Below are 17,660 nucleotides of genomic sequence, written 5' to 3'. Positions count from 1 at the left end.
AAATGATATCTTAACTATCATGAACAGTGAGTTATTCAATATTAGAAAAGTAAAGTGTCACCGCACAGGAGCTATCCATAAACCACGTAGGTAGTTTGGGAGAGGGAGGGGGTTGTTTGATAAAAAGCTACACTAGACTACGGAAGGGGGATGGGTTAAAAATAATACAAATTGAGCTACGTAGTTTATGGACAACCCTATTAATCTATAATATATTATGGTAATTTACGAGTACGAATGAAAGTAACTAATACATGAAAAGCAGATTCGACATTTTGATTGGTCAGTTTTGCAAACTTCAGCTACATTCATTACAGTGAAAAAATCTCATGCTTTATTGGTACACTCGGCATATATTGGATTTAATCGATTATTTTTTCCCGATTAATCGAGTATAATCGATTAATCGACTGACTCGATTATTTTTCCTCAAAATAGATTTTTGTTTTTTACTCCCATAAATGACGCAGTGCAATATCAATTTACGTAATTAGAGTATCAATTATTATTATTGTCTTACTTACTAAATACCTATTTGATGTAATAAGTGGAAGATAAATGAATGTTTTCACCTGAAATTGATGAATATTTTTAATGAAACTATAAATCATCCTAGAACTTTTCCGCTATTAAGACTACACACTGAAATTTACGAAATTTTTGTATCATATGCGTTGTTTCAAAAAAATACGAAATAATCGTTTCGCAGATTCATTTTTACCGATTCAATCGAGTCGTGTTCGATTATTTTTTTGGACTCGAGTAATCGATGCATCGATTATTTATAGCTTAATATTGGTTATAGGTTATCGTCATATTATGTTTAACGATTCCCAGAAACTTCGGATAACAAATCGTGTCAATAAGTAGGCTTGAATTTTATGCGTTTGTTGAAAAATTGTTATCAATTAGTTGAAAGTAGTAATAGTAGGCTGTCGAAAGAAACGGTTTCTGTAAACATTGATTAAACATCCCAAGGGTCAATGTTCGGAAATTATAGGAATTTACAAATAATATATGTTTTATTCACCGAACGTTACATTCAATATTTGTTTTACGTCATGCCTGAGGATCGATGACACTGCAGGTTGTTTATCTCCAATTTTCTGATGTCACGTTGCGGGCTTAAACTGATAAGCAGCACCTTCACAACTCCGATCGAATAAACTGATAAAATTTCTAGACCAAGTGTACATAGGTATGTCATACATTGTCATTACGCCGTTTAAAGAAAATGCTCAAAGCGAGTCTTCCAACTTCGAACGTAAGGAAAATTCGTCCGATATTCAAATGAAACCGCTCGAATCTCTCTAATTTTCGCCTGAATTAGTTCATCCCGAAAATATCCATACAGATAGCAAATATGTTTAACAAGTACTGTTAACCGAAGTCGGATGCAGATTTGATGCAACGTATGTGTCCAAAAGAGTAGACATGCTGTGCTAAAAATGTGCTCGATTTACTCAACTCAATAAATCAATAACGCTTTTCATCGGTCTATTTTTTTTTTTTTTTAGTACAGTAGAGATAAATGTTTATAACACACGGAATTTTTTGACAACAGCGAAATGTCAGCAAAGAAATCATAAGAGATTGCAACAATGTATTGATCAGTACTAAAAATATCAAACACAACTTCAGAGCTCAAGGGTTATCTGGATACCGATTACTGGAATCAGGGTCGGCGACTTAAGAAATCTCAGGGTGCGGAGTTCTTACGGACGATCGAAGTTGCGAATGGGGAAGATTCGATAAAGACCGCGTTTTTGTTTTGAGTAAAAAATTTGAAATGAGAAGATAAGTCTGACAATTTTTATATTACGCTAGTATACGTGTATGGAGAAAAAATTTCAACCATTTGCAATAAAAGTGTACGCACAAGAAACTCAATCTTCCGCGAAAAGTTTATTCAAGGTTCACATTTTTCTTCAATACACATATGTACTGTCAAAATTTGAAAACCTGGGGAAAAGTTGTTTTTATTTGATTTATTTCAGACATGCAAAGAAAGAAAGTCCGAATTACGTTTAAATTTCATCGGTCATCCGATGAAATTTTATTCTGTAAGATAGAAATTAGAACGACAAGTATACGAGTATCGTCGGTCGGTTATTCGGATGTTCACATAAATCTAGCTTTAAAATTCAAAATTTGAAACAATATTTCAAGGTTTGAAATTCACACACAGTGAATAATTAGGTTGTGGAGTTTTCCACACGCTTCACATAAAAGTCGCCAGCGCTACTGGTATGAAAATCTGGGTAATAAAAATCTTCACGAAAACAAATCTTTTCTTGGGGATAAAGAGAAATTGAAGTTTGCTTTTTTAAAATAAAAAATTTCCCGCGTATCGATATCATCCATACTTGTGGTAATTTCGTGTATGGAGAGTTCCACACCGTCCAGACAAAAGTCGTCAAGCCTGGCTGGAATATTTAACGGTCTTTGAAAGATAGCGATAGATAGCGCGTGTTTTGCTCGAACTTTGTTAGCCGTTAGCCATGAGTAAAACCTCGTAACGCACAACATGCAGTCTGTAATAAGCAGAAAGCCACGTAGCTGTAATTACACAAATTACGGAATCCCACGGCGATTGCATAGAACAATACTGACAGTTAGTTGTCGGATTTTTAGAGTCTCAGCTCTATATGCATCAGCTTCTACGGCTTCTGCCTAGGTGGACCGGAAGTTACGCGGATTTACAAACAGCGAGAATTACTGAGGGAGGGAAACTTGAAGAACATTATAAACGGGTGATTGATACACTGAGAAAATATTTAATTGTCACGATTTTGTAAGAATATTATGTGTGTATGTATGTACATTACGTAAGGCATTACGATAATCCAGCAAATGCTGCAGATATTATAATATTAAACCGCGTTTGTTCCTGGAGATAATTATGCACTGCAATTTATCAAGTTTTTTATTTTCTTGTTCTTGACCTTCGTAATTCACGTTGTTGCGAAAGTGAGACGACGTATTATACATCATAATTATATAAATAGTTAATTCTTAAATATTAAATAAGGTAGTTGGAGTTCGTAACGTTGATGCAACAATGTTGTTTCGGGAAAAATCGTTTTGTTGCAACTTGATGATTGTCTGAACTTTGGTAAACCTTCATTCTTTGCTTGTGTTTCGTTATGTCAACGTTACTGACTTCAACCTTGTAATATTCAACCCTATGTAATAATCAGTTTTAACCTATACACTGCAAATTCAGTCGTCTGAAAAATAAATTAAATGTTATTTTCGATGATATAATTAATCGTATTCACAGTGAGAAAAATGTCAAATGCGATTTCTCCGGTTTTTACACTATTAAATTACAGTCAATGGAGGAAACATGTATTATGAATAATAGTAATAAAGAGGGAGAAATTCACTTCACTAAAAGTGATATCAAATATATATATATATTACAAGTATAAGTGCAGCATATTTGCCAGCATAATTAAGGAGCATGTAAATATCCGATCTCTTTTCGCGTCAATTGTCGAAAAAAGTTCCGACAGGACTTGAGTACTACTTTAAAACAGTTTACTGGTACACATTACAAATGCGATAAGGTAAGATCTGTGAAAAATCATTTCTCATAGTTAGATATCTTGAATATTGGCTAAGGAGCATGTTGTCATGATTAGGAAATTACAATTCAAGTTAAAGGCTCCAAGAAGAATTATTTTTGCACCTGGGTTTACATTTTTATGAAAATTTTAGGACAAAGTTGTTTTTCTTAACGTGCTCTACAATAAAATAACTCTGGTCATATCATGCTGCATACAAGTGTTAAAAATATTTCAAGAATTTCCGTGTACGGTCCGATTAAAGAATTGGTATTAATTGACCAAACGTAAATCACGTTAATTAAACGTCGATGAATCGAAATGCGTAGTAAAAAGTTCATATAAATTGAAAATTTTTATCAACTAACGATGTCACACTTTGAAAGATATTTTGATACTTCGGTAGTGAATTGAAAACGAAATGTTCCCGAATTGGCGGAAATAATTTCGAGTTTCATTTCATTATATTAGCCGTACGTTGTAAACGCAGTTGCGAGTTCCAAACTGAATTTATATATACTTGATTATCCCTGAAACGCGCAAAGATATTTTTACGAATTGGCAAAAGTAAGCCCTGATCTCGATTGAAAATTGCGCGTTAAAAGTTGAACCTGATCGTACGATAATTCAGAACCAGAGAAACTTAGTGAAAAATTTTATCAAAACTCGGTGATGTTGAAGACGGTCGGTACTTACACCGCCTTAAAACTAGAATCGATCGACAGATCCGACGTACAGAATGGACCAGACAACATCGAAGATTGCGTGTGATAGGGTGTTGGATGAAACTCAGAACGACTTTGAAAGGCGGGTATAGTGCCTATTTTTATCGCGCAGCCCGCAATCTGTTTCCATCAGCAGACATACGTAAACACACACTCGCGTTGCACCGGAGCTTGCGCGTGAGGTGATCTTTGGTTATAACAAGTGCCGGTTACTTCCACCGATCTACATCGATGGGTACACCGCGTGATAAACGAGGTGACAAGGTTCACTGGTAGAAAAAAAAAAAAACACTTCCAAGAAAATTTATTCAGTAAAAAATCACCATGGAACTTCTTATCGATCACATGAAAAAATTATGCCGACTTCTTGCTCGCCTTGCTCGCCTTGCTAGCCTGGCTTTGCTTTCTACCGGCTTCCATGATCCCGATCGATGTCCAAATCTCGTCCGCGAGGAGCTGCGGTTCCTCAAAAGCTGCAAAGTGTCCACCGCGTGGCATTTTCCTCGCACGTATCAGCTTCTTGAAACGCGCGCTCAGCAACGACGGCGGTTGATACGATATTTCGTGAGGAAACTGCGCACATGCACTCGGCACGTCGATCGGTACGCTGAGTGATAAAATCGACAATTAGATCAAACATTTTCGTCGCCCGATTAATCAAGGAAATTTTCATCTGTATAGAAATCTACAAGAAACTTGAGTCGAGAAAAAATGAGCAAAATTTGCGCAACCTTGCAAGTTTTCAGACCATATCGCGCGGAACTTGACAACAAATTTTGCAACTCGAATCGAAGCAACTCACTATTCCATTCCCAGTGCCATGTGCGCTGCACTGAAGTGTTCCGCGTATAACCGCATCGCGGTCGTCATCGAATTTGGGATCCAGTAGAGCATCACGTTGTCCAGGAGTTCATCAGCCGAGTACTTGTCGAGTAATCCGCCGTTATCCTTGAATCTTAATTCAGGGTTTGTACCGGTTGAGAACTTCTCCAGTATGTAAGCGGCCAGTCCAGCCGGCGAATCAGTCAGGGCGACCCCTAGACGAATGATTCAAATTTCAATCACGAGTCAGACTAGATTCAGTGTATTTTTCGGTTATTTTGAAAAAAACTTGGGATAATCTTGCAAGCGACGAAATGTTAGCTTATACGTAATTTCGTTAAATTTAGAACGGTTTTTTTCCAAATTTCAGTCACTGATCCACCACGCCAAGTAATTTTATCACAAAGTTGAATACATTACTTAATTCCTTTCAGTTGTTTGAAATAATCGTAAGTAAGGTTAGCGATTACAAAAATTCAAGTTTGACTAGACTGTAATTTCACAGTACGAATTGAATATGGCTCGTGAAATATCTTGAAAAAATTCGGTCTTTCACAGTTACGAGGATGTTTGTACTACCGTTCGCTCTGATCTTTCACGACACTAAATAGAGTTTTGAAAAATGAAGAAGCGTCAACATCACTTGTCAGGTTTTCCATAACATTTCAACTTTCATGAACACCCTTTACGTAACGTTGCATTCGTTTAGCGATAACTTTACAGCGACAAAAATTACAGAGTTTTCAACAACAGAGGTCATGGAACGAGTCGTTCAGAATTTTACCGTACGCATAAGTAAGATATTTCTACGTGCGTACTATGTAAGCAAACAAAATTCAAAAAAACTTGCACTGATAAATAAAAATAACGCTGGCTCTATGATTCGAAACTTTAAAAAAACAAATCACAACAATTGAAGCATAACTCTTACCCAAAGTGTCGGGTTTGGTAGCCTGGATGTGAAGATATCCAGACTCTTCGAGTGTCCGGGACCATTTTTCGCTCAACGGGTACATGAGGTGATAGTCCTCCTCAGGAATGAGCATGGATGGCCAGAAACTGTATATATACGTGGTCAAGAAGGTCTGAGGCTGCATGACAATGCACATGTTTGAATGCATGCCGAGGACGCTGAAACGATTTTGACACAATGCGTCATAAAAATGTATAATTGTCGGTAAAACGAACGAGTAACGTTTGTTACTTCACCCAACGATTGCTGGTTGGGCTTACGCTGCGTTTGGTCGGTAACATTACGAAGTCCAATCCTCGTTACTTTACAACCCGCCGTAAAACAAACGATTATACTTATTATACGTATCGCCTATATCCATCAAGTTCGCAACTTCTGCCTAATGTTGATTGAAAAAATTTCTCCGGCAAATATATCACTTCAGTTTATCGCCAAGAAATGGTTGGATTGCTAAATTTCTCGATTGTTCCAAATTTTACAGATTCAACATAATCGTGAATTTCCAGATGCATTTTGTGTCTGTTGAAATTGAATCGATGGTTACAAATTGTATTGAACGTACTGTGTAGTCTTTTTACTCCAAGTATAATGCAGTCCCACTTTTCATTCTTAATGAAATGATAATAATTATTTTTGAACACAGTGTTCTAGTTTGAAGTAGAATAAATAAAAGAACAATTTTTCAACCGTAGAAAATCTCGCTGTAGATTATGGCCCCCTGCCTATATACACATATATACCATTTTCATTCGTTAATCTTTCGGATAAATAAACTTGCCAACGTTAGTATGGAATTTTTCAAGCGTGTAGCATAAAAAGGCTACAGTCCGAAGATAGTTTTGCGTAAATAATGTGTATATATACATATATCTGAGTAATCAATGCTGATATACACGCGCAAAATGTGTGTATAAATATCCACAACACGATCGTTGTACGTATAACGTACAAGCGAACGAATCGCAGATCAGATCCATACACCGTATAGATAGATGATTCCAATTAACTTTTAATATTTTCCATTACTCGCTTATTTCATCTCTCTGCACTTTTATTTTTCAGGATGTTCTTCAGCCGTAAAATAGGTTTTTTTTTTTTTTTTTTATAATTCAGTCGGTTCGAAGAACAATTTAGTCTAAACACGCCAGAAAATGTCTTAAACTAAACAACGATGATCAAATTCCCAAAAAATCACAGCAAGAATACCACGAGTGTAATCACTAAAATCATTGCGAAAAATTCAAAAAAAAAATGGTAGGAATTTGCGTCGAAGTTACAAAGCATTCAAAATACCGCGGGTGTACTTATTGGGAAAAGCTTCTTCGAATGCAGCAGAATGAATTTCGAATTGGATTTACTCTCACAGAAGTGTTCAAAACTTATGAACCTTTAAAATCAACTTTTCGTTGCTAAAAGTATTCAACGACAATTTGATGTTTTTTTTCTGCGAATCCTGTATCATATTCAGCGAAGGTGTGATTTCAATACATAGTAGTGAATAATTTGAGGTATAGTTACTGTTGTGGGAACATGGAGGCAAGGTTGGCAGTGATAATAGCTCCCCAATCTCCGCCCTGAGTGTAGAATTTTTTGAAACCAAGTCTGAGCATCAGATTCTTCAAAATAACGGCCATTTGCGCCGAGCCCAAACCGGGTTTCGTTGTTCCAGATGAGAAGCCATAGCCAGGGAGTGACGGGACGATTACTTCAAACACGAAGTCGAACTCATCGCGAGGGGTCGTCAGCATTGGTATGATTTTGTACATTTCAATCACAGAACCGGGCCATCCGTGCTGAATGAGCAGAGGCAGAACTTTCTTGCCACCTGCATTATTCGGTTTTACGTGCAGAAAGTGAATGTCCAGACCTACAAAGGGAGTAAAGGGGATCAATTTCGCAAAAATGGAAGAAAAAGTTTCCCAGGGTTTTTAGTTTAGTACAAAGCTGCAGTATTGTCCGTTATATAGATAATTTTTCCCTAAGATAATCATCTAAGACAAATTCACATCATCTTTTATCTTAGCATTCGTTCAATAATAAAAGCAAACACACACGCGTCTGAACATTCAGTGGGTTTCTTTTCGGACTTCGACCAGTTGACATGATTATGCTTTCTATCAAAATAAGCAATGTCATTATACCGTTCGGTCAGCACTTCACGATAGGTAGTTCGTACAGTGCAGCTTTGATTAGATAATTAAAAGATTTACTATCTCGTATGTTTACCTTGAATGTTTGTTACGAACTGTGGATACTTGTTCAGGTATTCTTGTCGCTCAGTAAAGTTGTACTTGTTCATCCAGTGGTCAATAATGGTTGGCACAAAGCCACCGTTCACGCCGTAAGTCCATCCCGTACCTTCCAGAGCCGGCTTCAAGTTCCGCGTGTTCTTTAGGCGTGCTTTCAGGTCGTTTATGTCCTGCGCACAGATCAGTGATACTTGTCAGTATTACAACGCCATGACTACACGACTATCGGCGCTTATTTCGATCAATGACGTCCTTTCTCAGTCTCCCTCTCTCTCTCTCTCTCTCTCTCTCTCTTTCCTCTCTTTTGCATTATCTGCGCAACAAACTTCACCGGTTACTAACCTCCAGCTCAGACATTGTCACTGTATCCATTCGCTCTCTCGTATGACAATATGAGATTAAGTCTCAATCGCAGATGTGGTTGAAATTCGAGTATAAAACGTTATTCAGAATCTATCCGCTCGTTTTTGCGTTTGTATTATTGTACTAGAGGTTGTGAGAAGGGACGGAGACGAGGAGTTACTCTAAATATGTGGCATATATTAAACAGTCTTTGTCACATAAAAAAAAAAAACGTTATTGGGCCCAATTTTAAGGATCGATTTTTCACTTCGTTCGTAAATTCATTGGTCATAAATCGCCTGAAACGGATTTTTTACGGCAGAAGAGGTTTTCTGATAATTATAAGCGAATCATAAGTTTATAGTTCACACTATATCACAGTAATTAATGATGACCTTTTTTTAATTCACTGACAACACGCGGTTAAAGAGGTTGATCTGTATGGGACTACGGATAGGGAATTCATTTGTGAACAGAATAAGCTGTACTTCGTTATACAATTAGATGAACCAGATACACTTAACCAGACTTGTTTTGACCGAGCGTTCGAAAACAATACAAGAGAATTTGGATAAATGAAATCCACGGATAATCCGAACAGCATGCATTGTATGATATATTGTTAAATGTGAAAAACAGTTGTTAACGACTGTGCAAGTATCCATCACAGTTCTTATAAATAAAAAAGCATTATTTACAACCATTGCATGGTCATTATATCACCCCAGAGAAATACAAAACTTTCACTTTCCAACTGGTTCGAAAAAGTCTCAGAGTTTTGGTCAGAATGCACTTCTTTATATGCACCACAGATTTTTTGAGTATGCATGTAGTCAGATTGAATAGATTATTGCGAGGATTGTTGATAGTGAAATTTCATTTCCGAAGCAAAAAAAAAAAATATAAAAAAAATAATAATATTTCGCAACAAGCCAGGTTAATTTGCATTCTGGATGAAATTGCAATTGGACGATGGTGGATCAAGAAGTTACGGAATATGCTTTGAATATTTTAGATGAAGTGTGAGAAACCGATTTACAAGAAATCAAATGGCAACATGTCACCAAAAAAAAAAAAAATCAAGAGGTGAATGCACAAAAAAAGAAACTTTTTAAAAATCAGGACTGTATCAATTTTTTATATTTTTAATAAAAATTTTGAGGTGATACTCCGCAGATGTAATAATTGTTGGGGAAAGAATAGCATCGTACTTCGCAATAATGACGCTTGCTTAAAATGATTAACGGTCTGTAACTACAGGGGATATTTCAAATGCCGGACTGTACATGACGATTGAAAGTCTCGTTCACAGCCAAGAACCATTAGATATTTAGGCCGAAAATTGATCGACGGGTCGATTCTGCCTAGTGCGACTACCGAGGGTTAATCGAGTTCATGTTGTATATTCATAAAACCACGTCACTGATCTGAAATATTTATAATTCAGTGGTTCTCGGCCAGTTATTTTTTGCTTGCCTACGACCGCAGTTTTCAGGGAAAGTTGAAAAATATCCCGGCATTGTCACTTGGAGAGCGAGAGTTTCCGGTCTGAAAATGAACAGAGGTCCTATGTTCTGCAATAACGAGATAAGAAGAAATTACAAAAGAATCATTCTGTTGTATTATTATACTTTTGAAATGATAGAATCTTATAAATAGTGCAGCAAGAGTTATTTGTTATTCCGTTATTCTTACAGACAATTCACGATGTGACAAATAGTCGTAGACATTTATCTTAATTGTTGAAAAATTATAATGCGAACAATAAAAACAAGTGTAAAAATCAACTGGTTTGAATTGGAGTATAAATCAAGTGACAAATTGGGTCGCAATGATTTCAGAGATGAATATATCAGTTTTACTCACAACAATTAGCTGTAACCATGCAAAATCGAATGTTTCGTATTTGTGTCAATCCAATTTTGGAGCGTACGCGAGAATGAATGAAAATGAATGAGTATGTATTCCATAAATGTTGATCACAACCATTTTATACGTTCCATCGTAAACCGGAAAAAGGACGTTCTCCGAAAATAGGCACACCGATTTTTCAGACGACATTTGTTCAAACTTGTTTTTTACACATTGTTACATTGATTTATGTTAATACAATTGAAGCTAATTTTAAATAATTCGATCGACATCATTTTTGCTCTTGAACGAGGAATGATGTAATATATTTTCTCAACGACTCTGAAGATACGTTAAAAAAAACATGATGCGTGTTCTTTGCAGCATCATAAATGTGAATTTATTCATTAACCGGTTTATGCGAAAACGACTTCACTTAATGCGATAAAAAATCTCTGATAAAAAGTATATGTTTTATCATTGATCTGGCTACGAATATCGTTACGCTTTGCAACATTGAACAGGATCTGATCTACGATGAATACCAACACGGAATTATATTTAAATACTCTCAAGACGATCTAGCTCGAGTGGATATACGTATAACTACTGAGAGTGATTATTCCACTTATAGGCGAAAACAGCGTAACGATATTGACGACGAGCAAACTTCATTCCGAACCCGGAAGCATAGTTTTGGCGAAGAAGCACAGATTGAATTAACGATTTATAATCATTAGTACTGGCTCACGATAACTAGAAAATTTTTATGTTTCCCGGTAGTTATTTTTTCTAAGCTAGTGATTTTTCTCACTTTCTATCTTGGTTTAAAAATTTTCTTTTCTCAACAAAGAATTTGTGAGAAAACTTTGAAGCCAATCGATCAGGGCTGTTGTTCAAAAATTGTGTTTGTATTTTTCGGAGCAGGAAAATCAAACCCGTGGTCCAAAAAATCTAAAGTTCAATGAAACATGATTTTTTTGCACACCCCGCACGATACTTAAAAATAAATAAAATCGCTCGTGGTAGGGATCAGACGTAGGACGGTTTAAAATGGAATTAATGCCTATGTATTATCCACGGCGTGCAATCGCGCTACTACTGCATACGAAGAGTAATATGTCTCGTTTTATGAAAATTCCAGCTCCCATATAAATTAGAAATTACCGCATAATGACATCAGAATTATTTCCGACAGAAGAGCGTTATGCCTTTGCGTGCTGGCTGCGATGTGCGTGTTCATAAATTACAGAGAAACATCTTTACAAACGGAATCAAGAATTTTGAAACGCATCTGTAAGAGAGACTCACTTGCCTCTTGTCATCAAAAGTAAAACAAAAGTCACCTTTGTACTAGCTCAATATGGAATAAAGAGGATTGTTTGCTGTTTAAATCTACTCCGGTACTACAAACCAAATAATTGGGTTGAACTTGGTTATGTTAATGTAATCACTAAATCTTTTAAGCCGCTGTTACACAGTTGTACAATTGTTAGTAAGGACTGTTGAGACTTAAAGCGTGACGTGCGACGAAACAGACTAATTTAAAAAAATTAATTTAGGAAGAAATACGGCTGCAACATTAATAATTTTTTGATATCAACTCATTCACACGTTAAAGAGTGTGTTTAAACACAAATTTTTAATCGAGATACCAGTGCTTAAACTTCAAGTGCGTTTTTCTCGAAACTTTGTTTTTCAAAACGGTGTACACGATACTTCAGGCTGTAATCGATGAATCGACTTGAAATTTGGTAATCGTATTTAAAGGAATGATACTTTTCGGCTGACGAACAATTTCATCGTTTTCATTTTTCGTTCGATAATTATTAATCGTAATAAAATGTATTCCTGAGTCGAGAGCTTCGAAAAACTTCACGAGCTAATACAATGTAGTTGATGAGCTTTTTTTGTCGGTTAATGATACTTGCGATATCACGTACATCGACTGACCACATCTTTATGAAAATGAATTTTTTTCCAATAAAATTTTTTGAACAAACTGCTTAACGTATACGTTAGGGTGTTTCAGAAGAAATAATTTACGATTTTCCATCATTGCATCCCCTAAAAAGTTTGTTTAGCTTAAAAGAAAGCTTCTGGCGAAAAATGAGCGCTCTACGTTACGTGGAAGATCACGACGAGTCGATTTTTCACTTTTATACATATTTTTAAATTAACGAAGATTCGTGAATAAAATCTTTTTTATCGCTTACATCAATCATAATATCAATTTACGTCACTAAGCAGATCCGCAATTATAATATTAAATTAGAAAATTAGCTTGTTTCGACGCTCGTCACAATAGAGTAACCCCAAAAGTGGGGTATACCTGGTATAATATGCTTGTTTGTCAATATTTCACGACGTAGATGCTCTGAAATTGAACTTGGTTACCTGTAACCAAGTACTTCAGCATGTCGAAATACTGACCGAGAAAGCAAATCATAATTTACACTCTTTTCCCCCCACCGACACATGAAACTATTTTAAACTTTGCGAACCGCTATGGTGTTTTCTATTTTGCTTGCAGTACGAACAATGAATAAAGTTTGCAATATTAACGAAAAATAGGATAAATCTAGGAATCAAATGTTGCGAGTATCGTGCCGCAACCTCAATTATAAGTGAAAACCTTTCACGTTAATTTCCCGAACTTCTTTTCAGGGATCGCACAATCAAAATCTCAAGCACAGTGATTCGCCATATTTCAAACTGCTTCACTACACTGAGGATAAAAAAGCGTGAAATACGAATTTCTCGCTCCGTTGGCATTTCCAAAAGCATTCAGACATCCCCTCAAATTGCGTTTGCGACACAAAAGTGTCTAATTATCCGGCGGCGAATAATTTCCCACATCGAATGTGCATACGGTGTAAAAACGACGCAATGCATTACGCAGCGGTTCGCGTACAGTCGAGAAAAAAGTACCGTGAAAATGCTCACTCGACTTGATATGCGCCGCAGGGACACTCACAACGAGTAACTCGACTGACAATTATCTCGAGATTATTTCTATTTCTGTACCTTGTCACGTGACTTTCGTTGATTACCAATAATTTCCTAGCAATACCAGGCAATTTTCACTGATTTCTTGTCAATTGTACAGAATCCCAGAAAATGTCAACAAATCACTGAATATCGTTTGGAATCCCATGGAAAGTACGTATCAAGAGAGAGATAGCCAACGAAATGCCACGGAATTGAGATAATTTGCGCGATGATTTCTCCCTGTCCGAGAGTAATGTTTCAGTCACTCGAGTTCCATGGATTTACAGTTTCGTTTCGAACCGTCGTTCGTCTCTTCCATCGGCGCGCGGCATTCGAGGTGCGCGTATTTCCTGCGTCCTCGGTGTTCCGGCAGGTACGGTAGTGATCCGTCGACGGAACTCACCTCGTTCGAGAATTTGATCTTGAAGGGTCTGACGGCTTCGTCAACGGGTTTCTCGCTCCCGGGGCCCCACCAGGCGTCGCCGAGCTGCGGGGCCTTCTGGTTACCGCCCCGGTTGAACAGGTAAGACACTCCGAGAATCAGACTCACGCCCAGAACGGCGTACTTAACCAGAGCCATGTCGACGACCACCGAGCTCTGCTGCCAACTTGGTACTGGAGTTTCCGCGCCGCCGGTTGACCCGCAAGCACCGGCGCCGTACGATATCGACGCGGCCAATGAGGACGGGAACGAATGCGATTACACCTCGGATGGATGAAAGACGAGTTATGGGACGATTCCTAAGTTTGTTTACTCGATCATGCGCACTTTCGCTGTGTATGTGCTGTCGGGTCCAATGGTCGGATCGTCGTTGGCTTCCATCCATGGGTATAAAGTGTTCTTCGTGGATTTTGATAATTTTTCACGAAATTTTTCCAACGAAATTATAGTCCAGCAGATCAGATTTTCATGGGATATTTTTACTCCAGATAACAACCGAGCGGCAGACATACGGAGTACGAATTCTCCACGGAGTGATACTACTCGAGATGTTGGTCAGGTTTCCGGTTTTGCAAAAAATTCATTCTGCAGAGTGAATGTTGTACCGATGGTATTCCGAAGGATGTTTTGGACAGAAATTTTATTCCATAAATACGACAGTTTTACGGAACAAATATTCCACCCTGCGCAATTTCACGAAGAATATTGCGTACGAAATATTGGACATAATACTTTCTGCAGAAAAATTGTTCTACGTATCAGAGATGCATATTATATAAATTCACCATCATTGATTTTACATATGCAGTTCTACAAATATTAAACGAGTGAACGAATGATTTCCAACAAAATAACATTCCTTTGGGAGATATCTTGTTGGATCCTTTCTACAAGAAAATTAATCTAGATAATTCTATTCGACAAAAAAAAATATTTAATGCTGGCCAATCCTACAGAGATAGTTGTATAACCTGTTTCAACTAAGAATTGGAATAAAACAGTTTCTTTCAATTTGCCAATTTTTGGAATTAGGACAAATTTTTTCCGGGCACCAACATAATAATCACGATGACGGCGCAAAAAAGTAACGATGCGTGTTATAAAAAGCGCACGTCCCCAGTAATAACTTGGAGAAAATGTAAACGCGAAAGATGTTACAGCCCAAAATTCGACTGATTATATACTGCGAGCAGTTGTGACGGATAAGCGTTGCCGTTTTTATCGTTCTACGCACATCGCACATCGCTCGATAATTTTTACCGAAGTTTTATCAACGCGAAGGACGTGTTACGTTGCATCAGAATGGTGATTTACCTAACGCTACTCGAAGATGCAAATTAGACGAACGTTAGCACAGTTTACTGTTGCTACTGTAGTGAAACGAGCCACGTGCGACTGGGAGTAAGAGAATCTCGCATTAGTTTATTTATTATGACTGATCAAGGGTCATCTCGACTACGAAGTAAATTACTGCAGGTACTAGGATCAAAGTGGATGATTTTATTCTCAATTTCTTCACTAAATGATGATTTTTTCACTGCTTGCTCTCCATAAAAATTCCAAAATAAGAAGAAAGACCATTGACGATTACTTTTATAAAAGTGTAACAAGGATGATTTCGGTCCATCAAAATACAATCCACTCTACGAAGGCGATATTACTATCAATTATTATTAAATATTTATGCAGAATTATTTAAAGAACAGAGGTTACTACTGTATACCTAGTAATATTTTCTAGTACTTCAAAAGCTGATTCCACGAATGCATCAGATTTCAAACTGTTGCTTCATAGTCGTCGAAGTCCATAGGAGCTTGTTTAGTGGTTACATTTAGATTTTTATTACATTCGAATAAGCTTCATCAACAGCTCAAAATTTGCACGGATGAATTTACTATTCCATCGAAATTATTCGGCTTAAATTTTTATGGCAATAATTTGCAATAATCACTTTATTATTGCGACAACAAATTTGAAGTAACGACTCTTTTGGGTGCATATTGCCGGATTAAAGTTCCTTTGTTGAATCTATACTGAATTCGGGTACTCAAGCGAAGATAATTTTGCTGAGAGGTTAGTTTATCGAACTTATAATGATTAAGGTTATAAACTTCTTTCAAATACGATAAATTGTGTTCTGCAGTTCTTACTTCTTCTGAGTGAAACAATTTCTTCAAACTTTGGAAAACTACAGGGCTTATTATTGTGCTTGTGGATTGATTAAGAAATGTTTGGAAAATTCGTGATTAAATACGAAGAATCTCTGATTCGGTCGCAGTACGATACCAAAACTTGAAATTGAGTAAACTTGTTTCAGTCAAACCGCAAGGACAATAATAAGTTCTATCGTTTCGTAAAATTTGAAGGGAGTTCATTACTTCGGTAGAGAAAGAATAGTAAGATACGATTTGCCGTATTTGACAATGGTCCGGCATCCCCTCGAGTGGCCATGTATTAATATTGATCCCCGATTAGCTGTCCAGAAATAATATAACCAACTGCCTGAGGATCGATACAAGAACCGAGTGAATTGGCACGCTTAAAAATAGACGGTCAAATTATCGGGAAAGAATGGCCTACGAAAACTAGTCTCGTGAATTTCCACCTTGACACGCAGTGTTCAATTCTTGGTGCAGTTATTCCGCTCCACCGTCGAGAAATGGATGTTGATTTGATCAAATCTTTTTCTACCTCGCACGTTAGAAAGACACCGAAACTTGATGTTGCTGATCGAAAATCCATCGATCTCTGCTTACTGGAAAAAAACTAGGAATTTGACGTACGCAAATTTCGTCTGTTGGAAATAGACAGGGAAAAGTTGAGTAATTACGATGAACCACGGGGAAAAACGTACATTTTTCTCGTTCTCTTATAAATTGTTTTCGAACTTCAACCAAGCTTCGTAAATTCAGCGCAGCTAACTTTCGGAAACGGTTTTTTTGAATTTATAATTATTCATGTGAAAGGACGCAAAACCTTGCGTTTGTCACTCCAAATTTATATATATCGAAGATGCAACATTTCTGGAATCTTTGCTCGTAATAGACGCCCAACGTTACCCAAGTTTCGTGGAAAGATATAAGGAGTTCTGAGTTTATTAACGGAAAAGTCAGCGAATTTTATTTAGGGAAAATTATCGCGACTCTGCTCACGTCGCCGCAAGCACAAGTCACAACGCGGTTATCTGCCGACATCACGCATACGAGTGTAAACAGGTGTGTATATCTACTTGATACTTGGTATGGTGGGTGGGTGGCATCAGGGTTGGGACAACAGTTACGCCGTAGAAACTCCGCGCCGATCGATAGGTACGTTACATGCATAAAGGCTTGAGAAGATGCTACAGTGAGTTTCTTTCGATTGAGTAAAATATCACTCTATTTGTCCATTCAAATATGCCGAATTCAAATATGCCCAAAAAATTTATTTTACGCAACAACGATGCCAAGAAATATTGCAAGGATACATTTCACGGCCTCTTTCCTCGTATGTGGGACAAAAAATATTTTGGAAATTTTTGGTCGGCATTGCATGTAGAACTGCGCTGACTGCGGTATTTTTACTTCAGTACTGCGGCGGCTTCAATGATAGTGAAAAAAAGAGTGACTTCTTGCTAGATTGGCAAAGACTGACTCAGAAACTTCGTAGGAACCCACGATAAGCGGTTTTCAACGGGATATTATGTGTAGTGTTTTG

The 17,660-nt window shown here is 37.2% G+C and overlaps 1 protein-coding gene across 1 annotated transcript; it reads right to left on the bottom strand.

Moving 5' to 3' along the window:
• Positions 1–4,581: 4,581 nt before the first annotated feature.
• On the bottom strand, positions 4,582–14,185 carry LOC124178750 (juvenile hormone epoxide hydrolase 1-like). Its single transcript, XM_046562348.1, has 6 exons — positions 13,926–14,185; positions 8,316–8,508; positions 7,608–7,956; positions 6,048–6,247; positions 5,097–5,331; positions 4,582–4,901 (listed from the first exon to the last, which is right to left on the bottom strand). Exons 1-6 carry the CDS (start codon positions 14,100–14,102, stop codon positions 4,649–4,651), a joined length of 1,407 nt encoding a protein of 468 aa, XP_046418304.1. The 5' UTR covers positions 14,103–14,185; the 3' UTR covers positions 4,582–4,648.
• Between the last annotated feature and the right edge of the window lie 3,475 nt (positions 14,186–17,660).

Source organism: Neodiprion fabricii, chromosome 3 (genome assembly GCF_021155785.1).
Source record: "Neodiprion fabricii isolate iyNeoFabr1 chromosome 3, iyNeoFabr1.1, whole genome shotgun sequence".
In the NCBI taxonomy this organism is placed as follows: domain Eukaryota; kingdom Metazoa; phylum Arthropoda; class Insecta; order Hymenoptera; family Diprionidae; genus Neodiprion; species Neodiprion fabricii.
Note: the sequence above shows the minus strand (reverse complement) of the source record. Positions and strands in the feature narration are given on the sequence as shown.